Source organism: Helianthus annuus, chromosome 12 (assembly GCF_002127325.2).
Source record: "Helianthus annuus cultivar XRQ/B chromosome 12, HanXRQr2.0-SUNRISE, whole genome shotgun sequence".
NCBI classification, from domain to species: Eukaryota; Viridiplantae; Streptophyta; class Magnoliopsida; order Asterales; family Asteraceae; genus Helianthus; species Helianthus annuus.
In genome coordinates, this window is record NC_035444.2 from 57,494,166 (window position 1) to 57,508,134 (window position 13,969).

Here is a 13,969-nt window from a genome sequence, read left to right on the forward strand (position 1 = left end):
AACTAACAGCAACCGTAGTCCTCCATTTTACACAAACACCCCTCTAGATATTTTCATCAGTAGTTAAGCCTGTTACAACAGCCCAACAACTTAAAATCATATTAGCCCAGTTGGAACAGATAAGCCCAACAATAATAACAACCCAATAACAAATAAACCGATTGAATGACCAGTTGACTAGAATTGTAATCAGTTGACCTGATTACAAAACCAATAATTTTAACATCCCCCCTTCATTCAATTGGTTTAAACCAATCTACTAAACCCAGTTTATTACAAAAATCTTCATGTTGAACAACATTAAGACCTTTTGTAAAAACATCTGCAAGTTGACTTTCTGAGTCAACTTTAGTAGGATTAATAACACCATTAGCAACTTTTTCTCTCAAGAAATGTAAATCCAACTCAAAATGCTTAGTTCTCTCATGAAACACAGGATTAGCTGCTATTGACATAGCAGCTTGACTATCACAATGTAACATCATAGGTAATGAACAATTAACATTCAACTCAGACAAAAAATTCTTTAACCACATTAGTTCACAAGTAGCAGAACACATAGCACGATATTCAGCCTCTGCAGTGGACCGTGAAACAGTGCTTTGTTTCTTGCTTTTCCAAGAAACAAGACATTCTCCCAGAAAAATACAAAAACCAGTAACATACTTTCGTGTAGACAAACATTTTGCCCAATCAGAATCAGCAAAACCAACTAAATCCAAATTGACACTTTTCTTAAAGATCAGTCCTTTACCAGGACTTTTCTTTAAATATCTTAACAACCTCAATGCTAAACTCAAATGAACTTCTTTTGGACTATGCATAAATTGACTCAAAAACTGAACAGTGTAACTTATATCAGGTCTTGTTAAAGACAAATATATAAGCTTACCTATAAGTTTTTGGAAACCAGTTATGTTTTCAAGCATTTTTTGATTTTTGTCAATCTTAGAAGAAATCAAGAAGTTTTGTTCAATTGGTGTGCTAACAGGTTTGCATCCTAAGTAGCCAAATTCATTCAAAAGTTCTAAACAATATTTTCTTTGATTTAGGCAAATAGATTTTTGATCATACAAAACTTCAATACCAAGAAAATATTTTAAAATTCCTAAATCTTTAATTCTAAAAGTATCATGTAAAACATGTTTTATTTTCTCAATTTCATCAACAGAATTTCCTGTAACAACTATATCATCAACATAAACAAGCAAAAACACAGTTACATTAGTTTTAGACATAACAAACAAAGAGTGATCACATTTGCTTTGAACAAAGCCACTTTTAAGCAACACATCAGTTAGTCTTTCATTCCATTTCCTAGGGGCTTGTTTAAGTCCATATAAAGACTTAACAAGTTTACACACTTTAGACTCATTTTTAGAATAGTACCCTTGTGGTAATTTCATATAAACATCTTCAGAAATTGTTCCATGCAAAAAAACATTATCAACATCAAGTTGATACAAAGACCAATCAAAAAACACTGCTAAAGCAATAATAGTTCTAACAGTAACCATCTTAACAACAGGAGAAAAAGTCTCTCCAAAATCCAAACCTTCCCTTTGATTAAAGCCTTTAGCAACTAATCTAGCCTTGAACCTTTCTATTTCACCATTCGATTTATATTTTACTCTATATACCCATTTACACCCAATTGCTTTTCGACCATGAGGAAGATCAGCCAAAATCCAAGTGTTATTTCTGAACAAAGCATCCATTTCTTTGTTCATAGCCTCTATCCATCTTGGATCTTTGGCTGCTTCTTCATAACAAGAGGGTTCTATAGTTTTGTTTAAAGAAGTAGTAAAACAGAAATTATCACTAGACAAACAGGAATAGTTAACAACTTTATCAATACTGTATTTGACTTTAGCATTCAACACAAAATCTTCAAAACGTTTTGGCACAACAACTCTCCTATTAGATTTTCTAACAGTATTAATTCCCTCAGACAGGCTGATCTCATCATTTGAGGTACTTGTGTCCTCTGCCCTACCATATTCTTCACTACTACTACTACTTTCTACTCCAACTGTTGAATGCTGATGTTCAACAGTAGTTGGAATGGTAGATGTAGAGGGAATAGGTTGCTGATCATCACCAGTAATGTAATATACAAAAAAAAAATGAAAACTCTAATACAATAAATATCAAATTAATATATTCAGTTTATAAAACGAGTTTAGTACATCGCAAAAGTTGATAGAAAGATTATCATCAAATATATAATGTTATATTAAATAATTTGAAATTGTACTGTGCTAAAAAAATACTAATACTATTATAATAGAAATAATAATAGCTTATATTTAGTTGTAATTACTTTTAAATGTTTAGAACCTACATGAGAATATAAATGGTATGCAATTATGAGTTACGTAATCATAGAAACTTTATTTTCATATTAGGTAAGTTGCGTAAAATACTATTTATTTGAATTACGGTTACGATAGTTAATATAATTGTCCTCATTTTCAATATACGAATACTTATATTATCATAGTGAGTTTTATTTTGATATATGAATACTTATTATTTAATTAGTTTTATTTGAATATAGAATGCAATAAATTAAATATTAACCTTTGAGATTATCATCGAAGATCCCATTCCCTATTATTAACTTCCTCTAAAACCAACCAAGAGAGGAAACCCTAAGAAAAATATCACCACCCAATTTAAGCGGCAGGACTAGTCGCTTCAAACATCTCTATTCGTGCCCCACATGTTTGCTGAAATTCTGACTCCTGTGCTTCATATTTTCGTCCGCTGCTCACAAGTTTGCAGCCGCGGGAGACCACCTACGTGCCACCATCTGCAACTATCGACACCACAGCCGTATCCCAACCGCCGTAGCGCCACCGTCTGCCGCCGCAAACCAGATTTCAGCGCCCCCGCCTTGACTCCTTTCCTATTAATCGCAACCCACAAATTCCTTGTCTTCTGATGCAGGTTTTGATTCAGGTTAGCAAACCGAACCGTTTTCCGCTTTGAACATATTTATTCGACTTTGAACCGTTTTGATTTCTGGCGGCTACTACTACAGATCCATCATGGTAACTAAGCTTTGTTACACTAGCCATTATGTTAAATAGGTAAATTAATTCACTACTGCCATGATAAAAGATATAAGTTTAGTTAAATTCATTTTATGAAATTAGTTTCTACAACTATATACATTATTTCTAAACACATTTTGAAATGTGCTGTTGTATACGTAATTACAAGAATGCAAAGTGATTGAATGGTTTATATTTTTGTTCACTAAATTAGTGGAAATCCACTTTCAATGTGTAAGTAACAAATATAAAGTGATCTTCGATGCCTATATAGTGCCATTGTATTAATTAAATCTATGGTTTTTGACATCCTTTGAGATGAATATGTAACTTGTATGACCTATTTATCATTTAAAATGATTAGTCAAAAATCATATAAAACCTCGTCGTCGGAAATCAACTTACAATGAACTAAATAACATAACTAGTCACAAGCAGTATGTTTAATTTGACATAAACCGGAAATATAGGTTGGTGAGCTTTTTGAGGACGACTTGATTTGTGGATTTTTTTTGCTTTGCTTGATAAACTAAGGTACGGATTCTGTTTCGATCACATCGTAGTATTTTTATTTATTAGATTCGTTACTCTTTGGTACGGATTCTTTGGTCTTCTCATCAGAGTATTTTTTTTTGTCATATATGTTACTTTGCAGTACGGATTTTGTCTGTTTCCGTTAGTTGTCTCATTTCACATTTATTATTTGATAAGTTCGTAGTAGCATGCAATAGACTTTAGCAGTGGTAATCATTGTTGCATGTTCTCATTAGCATTATGTTCAGTTGCCTGTAAATGGCTTTAGTTTTTGTGCTCTGTCACCCGAGCATGTTTGGTTTGGTTTGGTTTGGTTTGGTTCGGTTTGGTTTGGTTTGGTTTGGTTTGTGGAGATGGAACAATGGGTGCATACCGCACTCACCGTCTCATAGGTGCATGGACTAGCTAGCTGTGTACCTGTTTGGTTGTTTCTGGCTCTGGGTGCTTCTGTGTTACACGACTTATTTTGTCGATATATCTGTCGTGTAAGTAAGTATATGTTTCAGTATTTGAATATGTTCTATTTCTGATTATGTTATGATAAGTTATATGTGTTTTGACTCAGTATCTGTATCGGTTTCCCATGTCGGTTTTCGAAATTTATAATAAGTATTTTGTTTAGAAATCTAGGTTATTCAACTTACTCTACTTTTAATATATAAGGTTTCCATAGTTAGAAAATTTGCTAATTTTGTGTAATAACGATTTGCTATTAAATATGATAAATTACTATATCTTGATAAAATTCAAATGTTCAAATAAGAAAACAGTTTTGCCAAGTACCGCATATTTAAAATAATAGCATTATAAATGATTAAATGAATACGTTTATACAAGAAAAATGGTTTTAGTCATCGTGGTCAATAATGTATAAGTCTCTACATCGGTTTTGTATTGGGTTCGGAATCGGTTATGTATATGACCGATTTCTGTTTCTGTATCAGTGTCCGTTACCGTTTCAGATCAGTTCGTGTGTCAGTTTTTGTATCAATCTTGTGTCTGCATCTGTTTTTCAGTACCCGTGTCAGTAATCGTTTCAGTTCAGTCTCAGTTATGTTCTGTTGTGTTTTGCTTCCGCTGATATGACTTTACTTGTACTTTTGATTTCTCCGTTACTGGGCAATTTTTGGCTCAGCCGTATTTTTCTTTTTGTGTTTCCCTATTTGTTTTACAGGTAATATGGAATGATTTGGGATTTCAGTGAGGAGCGTTAGGAAGTTGCTAGCCAAGATTCTTTATTTCAGTAATGTAATAAATGTAATTAGGATCTTTCATTTAATGTTATGGATTGGTTTAGTTCTAATATTTGTAAGAGTGACACGTCAGCCCTACTCGGGTCGGGGTGTTACAAGTAACCCCATGAGATTCATGGCTCCTCTCTTCATCATTGGGACTTATAGGATAAGTTGTTAATACTTCAACACTATCAAAGAAATTTAAATGATTTAAACTATGAGTTAAATTTGTATTTTGACTAGTTATCTTAGTTGACTTATAAGGAAATACTGTTTCATAAAATTTGACATCTCTAGAATAAAATTCCCTTTTATTTTCTAAACTCCACAACTTGTATCCTTTTTTAACATTTGAATAACCAATCAAGACACATTTTTCAGCATTAAAAGACAACTTGTCTAAATCATTAAGAATAGTGCTAAAGCATAAACAACCAAATATCCTAAGATGTTTAAGAGAGGGTTTAAAACCAAACATTAACTCATATGGACTTCTACCTAAAAGCACAGATGATGGTAACCTGTTAATAATAAAAACAGCAGTCAAAACACAATCAGACCAAAAACTTAATGGAACACCACTTTGGAATAGCAAGGATCTTGCCAAGTTTAAAAGATGTCTGTGTTTTCGTTCAACAACACCATTTTGTTGTGGTGTGTATGAACATGATGTTTGATGCAGAATACCTTTTGATTTACAAAACAATTCCATTTTACTGTTTATAAACTCAGTTCCATTATCACTTCTAAACACTTTAATCCTTTTTTTAAACTGAGTTAAAACCAGCTCATAAAAACTTTCAATATTTTCAAATACCTCGGTCTTATTTTTCAGCAAATAACACCAAACAGCCCTAGAGTAATCATCAACAACAGTTAAAAAATATTTAAAACCATCTCTACTGGTTACTTTATATGGACCCCAGACATCTAAATGAACAATATCACCTACATTTTTTGTTTTATGTTCACTCAAAGGGAAAGGAACTCTAACTTGTTTGGCCCTATGACAAACCTCACATGGATGTTTGACAACATCAACAACACCTAAATCATCTTTTAATATTGACAAGATCTGATCAGCAGGATGTCCCAGCCTACTATGCCATAAATTGCTATTATTCAAACTATTAAAACAAAGATTGACAGAGTTACCACCTTTTGTAACAAAATATAGCCCATTATCTTGTTTACCAGTTACCAGGATTCTCCCTGATTTCGAATCCTGAAGTAAACAATTATTCTCATTAAAAATAACAGTAATTTGATTTTCTTTTGCTAATTTGTAAACAGACAGAAGATTAACACTGTAAGTTGGAACAAAGAACACATCATTTAAAACAACATTTTCAGCAAGTTTTATACTACCTATTTTAGATACCTTAGCTTTAGTTCCATTAGGATGAGAAACAGTTAAGTCATATTCAGATACATCAAAACAATCAAACATATCTTTATCAGACTTGATCATATGCTGGTTTGCACCAGAATCACAAATCCAATTGTAATCAAAACCAAAATTAATCAAACTAGAACAGCACATAAATTCCCCTAAAGAACTAACACCACATTTAGACTCACCTCCAATATTAGAAGGTTGTGATTCAGAACTTGTTTTCTCATTCACAAGACTCAAAAGTTTAGCCACCTGCTCTGGAGAAAAAAGTGACACAGAAGGAATAGAAGACACATTTGATCTATTATTTGAAAAATTTTTACCACCTTGACCTCCAGATTTCTTTTTTAAACCTGAAGGATACCCAACTAATTCAAAACACCTATCAACAGTATGACCCACTTTATTGCAATGAGTACATTTGAAATTAGGATTAGGTCCTCTAACTTCTTTTCTTTTTTGCTCAAAATTCTGACCAGTTTTAGACACAAAAGAAACATTTTGACTTTTAGTTCCTACACTTGAGTTTCTATGTGATTCTTCTCTGGACACTATTGAAAAGCAACTTTGACTGAAGGTAATGGCTCTCTTGTTAACAAATTTGTTCTAACAGGCTGATATACATCATCTAAGCCCATTAGAAACTGCATAAGTTTGATTAAGGTAGAGAAATCATTATAATCTTTAGCAGCTTGACATGAACAAGAAGGCAGTTGAAGCACTGCATCAAACTGCTTCCACATAGTATTCAGTTTATGATAATACTTAGAAACTGAACTTCCATTTTGAGTAATACAATTTATCTTTTTATACAAATCATATACTATTGAGCCATCAACTTTATCATAAGTTTCTTTCAAATCTGTCCAGACATCAGAGGCTAATTTTGAAAAAAACTTGTCCTAAATACAATTCCTCTGAGACAGAATTTAACAACCAACTTAACACAACCGAATTACATCTGTCCCACTGACTACTTAACACTTCATCATCAGTATTTTTCTTACACTTACCATCAATAAAGCCAAATTTATTTTTGGCTTCAAGAGCCAATTTCATAGCACTAGACCACACCCTATAGTTCTCAGTTCCCTTTAGTTTTATACCAACAATAGTTAAAGAACTTGAATCACTAGGATGTAAAAATAATGGATCACCTATATCCAACTTGCTAATCAAAGTCTGAGAAGACCCAGCATTGTCATCTTTACTAGTCATGATCAGCAATCAATGAAAGAAACAACCACAAACAACAAATATACCAACAACAAGACAAGAATAAAACAAACCCTAAGGCGAAGCTGTATCAGTGTCCAGATTCCAGCTTCGTCACTTATAGTGCCTGGACAGGTCTTAATACAGGAGCCAAACACTAGAAAAAAAATAAAGATCAAACAACAGAAAAACCACAGATCAAATATATCAAACAAACAAGTGCCGGTCCTCACTACCCCGACTTCAACTAAGCCAATCAACAAAATAAAGAGAGGAGATAGAATGATCTCACAGTAGGTGCAAGCTATCCAAAAAACACCAGATCTGAACAGATCTGAAGTTTTACCACAATATTAAGAACAATACAACTGGTCAGTTTGCCCTAAATCTTCTAGGATTTAGAGACCAACACAGCGTGAATAACCACCAAGAGAAGAGGAGGCCTCAACAGCCAAGAAACCCTAGCTAGGGTTTGTAAAGAATGCCCAAGATCAAGTCGATCTAACGACTCCCAAATACCAGATCTGCACCGATAAAGCAGACCTAACACACAAAACACGAAACAAATCAGATTAACAGCGGAAATACCATAGGATCTAGAGCATAAGCTCTAATACCATGTAAAATTATATGAATCAAAGCACAAACACAGAATAAAAGAAGAAATAGCGACAAAACAGGTGACAAAATCTTATTAACCAACCCAAAATATTTGCCCCCCAAAATACCCAGAAGATCTTACAAATGTAAGATCAAAACAATACAAACAGTACAATGATGATCATCAACAGATGATCATCTACAATAGAAGAAATACAAAAGAACCACAGAATAATCTCTCAGATACAGTTGAGAGATTATTCGTATACAATCTCTGAGCCAAACCCTAGCAGAGAACAATAACAAGAGAGAGAGAGAGTTACAAACTGAACTACTTGAATGATTGAAGATCAAAGCCTTTATATAATATGAAACATGTAAAGTTTCACTTCAGCCCAAAGCTTAAACTAACAGCAACCGTAGTCCTCCATTTTACACAAACACCCCTCTAGATATTTTCATCAGTAGTTAAGCCTGTTACAACAGCCCAACAACTTAAAATCATATTAGCCCAGTTGGAACAGATAAGCCCAACAATAATAACAACCCAATAACAAATAAACCGATTGAATGACCAGTTGACTAGAATTGTAATCAGTTGACCTGATTACAAAACCAATAATTTTAACAATCATGTCTACCGAGACAGAATACAAAGCCCTAGCAATACTTTTGTTAAAATGACTTGGTTAGAAGCACTTCTTCAAGAGCTTAGGATATACACAACATTTGCTCCCTCTCTCTGGTGTGATAATCTTAATGCAACATATCATGCGACTAACCATGTGTTTCATGCTAGATTAAACTATGTTGAAGTTGATTTTCACTTTATAAGAGAAAAAATCGCACAAGGAAATTTCATGTGCATTTTTTTGTTGATGCATAATTAGATTGTAGACATCTTCACAAAATGATTGCCAACTCAAAGATTTATGTATTTACGTTACAACTTACAAGTCACTTCTCATATAGAGCTTAATTATAATACAAACATATACCCATTTCCTTGGTTCAACTATAACGCACCAGTACTTGCATTAATTATCCATAAGTTATATGTCATATTCATTCAACATTTGATATTTATCGTTGAAAGTCATACCGTTAGTGTCGGTAATTACGTGTTGTAAAATAGCATACACTCATTACTCCTCACCGCACCCAAGAGTTCCTAATCCTATTTAGATCTTGTCTTGTTGCGTTGCCAAAAAAAAAAAAAAAATCAAACTCTTGACAAAAAAAAATGCATCTCTCTCTCAAAATCTTGATCGTTCTTTCGTTTCTTCTTCTGCCTCCATCATCTTCTTCTTCACAAACCCTTAATCATCAAAGCAGCTTTTTAAACCCTTTTTTGCAACATAAAAATTGTTCACTAAAAGATTATATTCTAAGTATAGCAAATCATGTGGACACAGCAGATTGGATCAAGAACATAAGAAGGGAGATTCATGAATATCCAGAACTGGCTTTCGAAGAAATCAGAACAAGTTCGGTTATCCGGCGAGAACTTGAGAAGATGAGTATCGGGTACAGGTGGCCTGTGGCCAAGACCGGAGTAGTCGCAGTGATTGGCTCTGGTTTACCGCCGTTTGTAGCACTTAGAGCAGACATGGATGCTTTACCCCTTCAGGTTTCTTTTTGCTTCATTAAATTCCTTAAAGTGGTACGTATGTATATATGTGTGTGTATGTATGTACATAAAATTAGTTACATCGTATTTTCTGTATATCTTCATGCAAAACGTGCAAATTTTTTGATCCATCAATAATTCCTTTCTGCTATAAATGACAGGGACCCCAGCTTTGTATCCTTTTTCTAATGCTTCAGGATTTTTTGATATGGTAATATTAATTTAGGGTACAAGACCTTTTTTTTATTGGTGTTATAGTGTGTAGGTTTCTGATATTTTTCAACTCTATTATAGATTTGTCGGGTAACTAAAGTTAAGCTAATGAATTTTATATATATAGATTAAATGACTGGTTGATTCCAAACCGTCAGCAAAACTGTTAAACCGTTAAAACCATTCCTTGGATAGACCCATTAAACTGCCCAATAGGATAAATAATATGGTTTATGAACACCCCCTAATTTTTTTTTTTTTCTAATATTATCATATATCATCACCAATCCTACTGGCAAATATTACTTCACAAACGTTATTGTAGTAAAACAGATCCTAAAACTTGTCACTCCAACCGGTTAAGCAATGCCAAGTTCAATAATAGATAGACCAAGATGTTTCCTTGTTTTCATCGTCAGTTTTAATTAAGTACAAAAAGATAATTTGGATAGATAAGAGTCCAGAAATATACATATAACATCTAACTATTTTACCGTTGTGTGTGAGTAGATCCGCGCATATTTTCATCCTGCTACATGTATAAAAATGTCATCTATATGCATAAGTTTTCATGCATTGCATGCTGCTATTTTGATCTATCAACACCTTATTTCTATTAATGAATCTTGAAGATTAGAAAACTGAGAAAGAAAAAAAACAAGTCTTTTCTAGTTCGTTAAGCTTCTTGAATGTGTTACCAAATTAATTAGGGTTTCTTCTCCATTTTTTACAAACAATTATAAAAGATTAGAAGTTGATTAAATCATAAAGAGTACTGATCGGCAGTGGGTAGGAACTGGTTGAGTGGGAGCATAAAAGCAAAATTGATGGCAAGATGCATGCTTGTGGACATGATGCTCATGTTGCAATGCTTCTCGGTGCTGCTAAGATATTGAAACAACTCGAAAGCGAATTACAGGTAAGGTAACTAAACTAAAGATTAGGGTTTGTTTTTAGTTAATTGTGATAATGTCTTTGATTATTTTAGGGCACAGTGGTTTTGATATTTCAACCAGCTGAAGAAAGAGGTGAAGGAGCAAAAGAGATGATTAAAGAAGGTGTTCTTGAGAATGTAGAGGCCATTTTTGGGCTACATTTAGTCCTGAGCTCTGATTCTGGTGTTGTTGCAACCAAGCCAGGCGAGTTTTTGGCCGGGTGTGGTTGCTTCAAGGCAGTGATCCATGGCAAAGGAGGCGATGCCGCCATCCCACAAGATTCTGTTAATCCCATTTTGGCTGTTTCGGCTTCTATAATTAGCTTACAACATATTGTTTCTCGAGAAGCAGACCCCTTGGACACTCCTGTATGAATTAAACCCTTCATGAATTGATGCATGGGTAGTGTATATAGATATATTACCATGCATGATGCATATTAAATAAATTTTATGACAGGTGGTTTCGGTAGCAATAGTGGAAGGTGGAAGTGAGCTTAATGTGATTCCTGATTCAGTTTCCATGGCTGGTACTTATAGAGCTTTTAGCAAAAAGACCTTCTATGCACTTGGAGAAAGAATAAAAGAGGCAAGTATGTGTGTGTGTATATAAGTTGGGATCTTTAATCTTTAGGTGGTTTTGAGAAGTTTCTATGGTTTCTAGTTAATATCGTTTATGAGGCTAGCTGATGTGAATATAGTGCGAAAAGTAGATACATGTTTGTCAACCTATCATGAACTTAGACAAACGTTGATACTAGCTTAGTTCACCTAGCGAATCCTCATGTAAACTATTCACATGGGTGCAAACAAGCCGAGTGGCTCACGAGCTATTCGAGATCGGCTCGAGCAAAAGCTCGAAACGAGCCGAGCCTTATCGAGCCCGAGCCGAGCCTTATCGAGCCCGAGCCGAGCTTGAGCCTAAAATAAAGTTCATTTGTTTAACGAGCCCGAGCTCGAGCCTCACATGTGAAGCTCGTTAGGCTCGTTGAGCCTTATCGAGCCTTAGTGTAAACTAAGGGTGTTAAACGGGTCGTGTTCGCAGGTTGGCGGGTTCAACCCGACCCGAACTTGAAAATTTTACACGAACCCGAACCCGAAAATCGTATCATACACATGAACCCGAAAACGACCCGAAGTTTTGTGGGTTGACCTAAACACGACTCGTTCAACCCGAATTTTTTTTTTCTAAAATTAATATATTAAAATTAAAATTTACTTAAAAAACATAAATGTATATAACACAATTATATTAAATTATAAAATCTTATGCTAATTTCTCTTTTGAAGTTATAATTATGACATAAAATACACACCCAATTTAATTTATGACATAAAATAAGTTGTAAAAAATAAAATATAGAGTAAATTGCCAAAATCGTCCCTGAGGTTTGAACATATTTGCCAGTTTCATCCAAAACAACTTTTTTGTACCATATTGCTCATCATTTTTAAAAAAATTGTCATTTTCATCCAAACGTCTAACTTTTTTGCCAAAATCGTCTCTGAGATTTGGGAATTTTTGTCATTTTCATCCAAATGTTTGACAAAAAAAATAAAGCAATTTGAAAGTTTGGATGAAAATGCCAAAAAGTCTCAAAAGTGAAGGGCAATATGATATAAAAAAGTTAATTTGGATGAAACTGGCAAACATGCCCAAATCTCAGGGTTGATTTTGACAATTTACTCTAAAATATGATATAAATGTGTTAAACGGGTCAACCCGCCAACCTGATCGGGTTAACCTGAACCCAACCCGTTAACCTAAACGGGTTCGCGGGTTCAACGTGAAACTGGCACGAACCCATCTAGACTAAACCTAAACCCGCGAATTTCATGTTAGGTTCGTGTCGTGTTTTCGAGTCGTGCCCGAAATTCACACCCCTAGTGTAAACGAGGCGAGTCGAGTCGAGATTATTTTAAGTTATTTATAAGCCGATCTCGAACCTAAAAATAAGCTTATTGAGTAAACGAGTCCGAGCCCAAGCTTCACTTATCGAGCTCGCGAGCCTAAAAAGTCTATTACAGTATTTATATTATTTTTATTTAATATATTAATTAATAGATAATAAACGAGCCGAGCCTGAGCCGAGCTCGAGTTTTGAAAAAAAATCTTGAATCGAGCCGAGCTCAAGCCCGAGCTCTCATAAGTTATCGAGCTCGAGCTCGAGCCTGGTCGGGCTCGGACTCGGCTTGGCTCGTTTGCACCCCTTTCACATACTAGCAGATCACTTGAGTCAAAACAAGTTCCAAAACTTTACTAAAAACCATGAAAATTTCTTCAAACCACCTAAAGATTAGAAAAAGATTTATATAAGTAAACCCTGAAACTACCCTAATTGTTAAACGTTTATGATGGATGATGTATAGGTGATAAAAGCGCAAGCGTCTGTATACGGATGCTCCTCTGTGGTTGATTTAGAAGGAAATGATTATCCAAGTGTCCCCCCAACCGTGAACGACAAGAGGATATACGAGCACGCGGTACAAGTATCGAGTATGATTGTGGGTGAACATAACATAGAATTGAGCCCTCCTTTTATGGGAAGTGAAGATCTAGCCTTCTACTTGGAAAAGATTCCGGGAACATTAGCTTTTCTTGGCATGCGAAATGTGAAGGCTGGCTTTGTGCATTCACCACACAGTCCATACTATACAGTTAATGAACAAGTGCTTCCTACAGGATCTGCACTTCATGCTGCTTTCGCCTATACATACCTCTTAAATCAACTCCTAGCTAATTAAGTAAATAATCATATAAAATCATCATGTAAGTATGAATATGCAGATATATATATTGTGTGTCCCATTGAATAACATCTAAGTTTATATCCGGTTGATAATAGAGTACTGTATATGCTAGATCATGTGTGACCCATTGAATATATTATATTATATATTGGTAAAAGAAGCCAAGGACGATGATATATATTTTGTAAGGATATGCTTGGGCCACCGAATAAAGTATAGAATATAGGCACCCATAAATGTCACATTAAATTTATGAATTATTTGTTTTTTTATAAGAATAATCTTTTTACACTTAAATACAGGCATGTAAACGAACCGAATGAACACGAGTATATGTATTTAGTTTTAATCGAACACGAAGATATAATCGAACATATTTTTATGTTCGTGTTCGTTCATTAA

At 34.3% G+C, this 13,969-nt stretch overlaps 1 protein-coding gene across 1 annotated transcript; it reads left to right on the forward strand.

Moving 5' to 3' along the window:
* The first annotated feature begins 9,245 nt into the window (after positions 1-9,245).
* LOC110892924 (IAA-amino acid hydrolase ILR1-like 4) lies at positions 9,246-13,678 on the forward strand. Its single transcript, XM_022140058.2, has 5 exons — positions 9,246-9,669; positions 10,676-10,801; positions 10,871-11,185; positions 11,277-11,405; positions 13,187-13,678. Exons 1-5 carry the CDS (start codon positions 9,283-9,285, stop codon positions 13,559-13,561), a joined length of 1,332 nt encoding a protein of 443 aa, XP_021995750.2. The 5' UTR covers positions 9,246-9,282; the 3' UTR covers positions 13,562-13,678.
* Positions 13,679-13,969: the final 291 nt, after the last annotated feature.

What these genes read in the sequence shown, in the direction of transcription:
- LOC110892924 (XM_022140058.2), top strand. Translation starts at nt 9,283, where the DNA reads ATGCATCTCTCTCTCAAAATCTTGATCGTTCTTTCGTTTCTTCTTCTG. An exon ending in AACTCGAAAGCGAATTACAG is followed by an intron (nt 10,802 to 10,870) that starts GTAAGGTAACTA and finishes TGATTATTTTAG; the next exon opens with GGCACAGTGGTTTTGATATT. An exon ending in CAGACCCCTTGGACACTCCT is followed by an intron (nt 11,186 to 11,276) that starts GTATGAATTAAA and finishes ATTTTATGACAG; the next exon opens with GTGGTTTCGGTAGCAATAGT.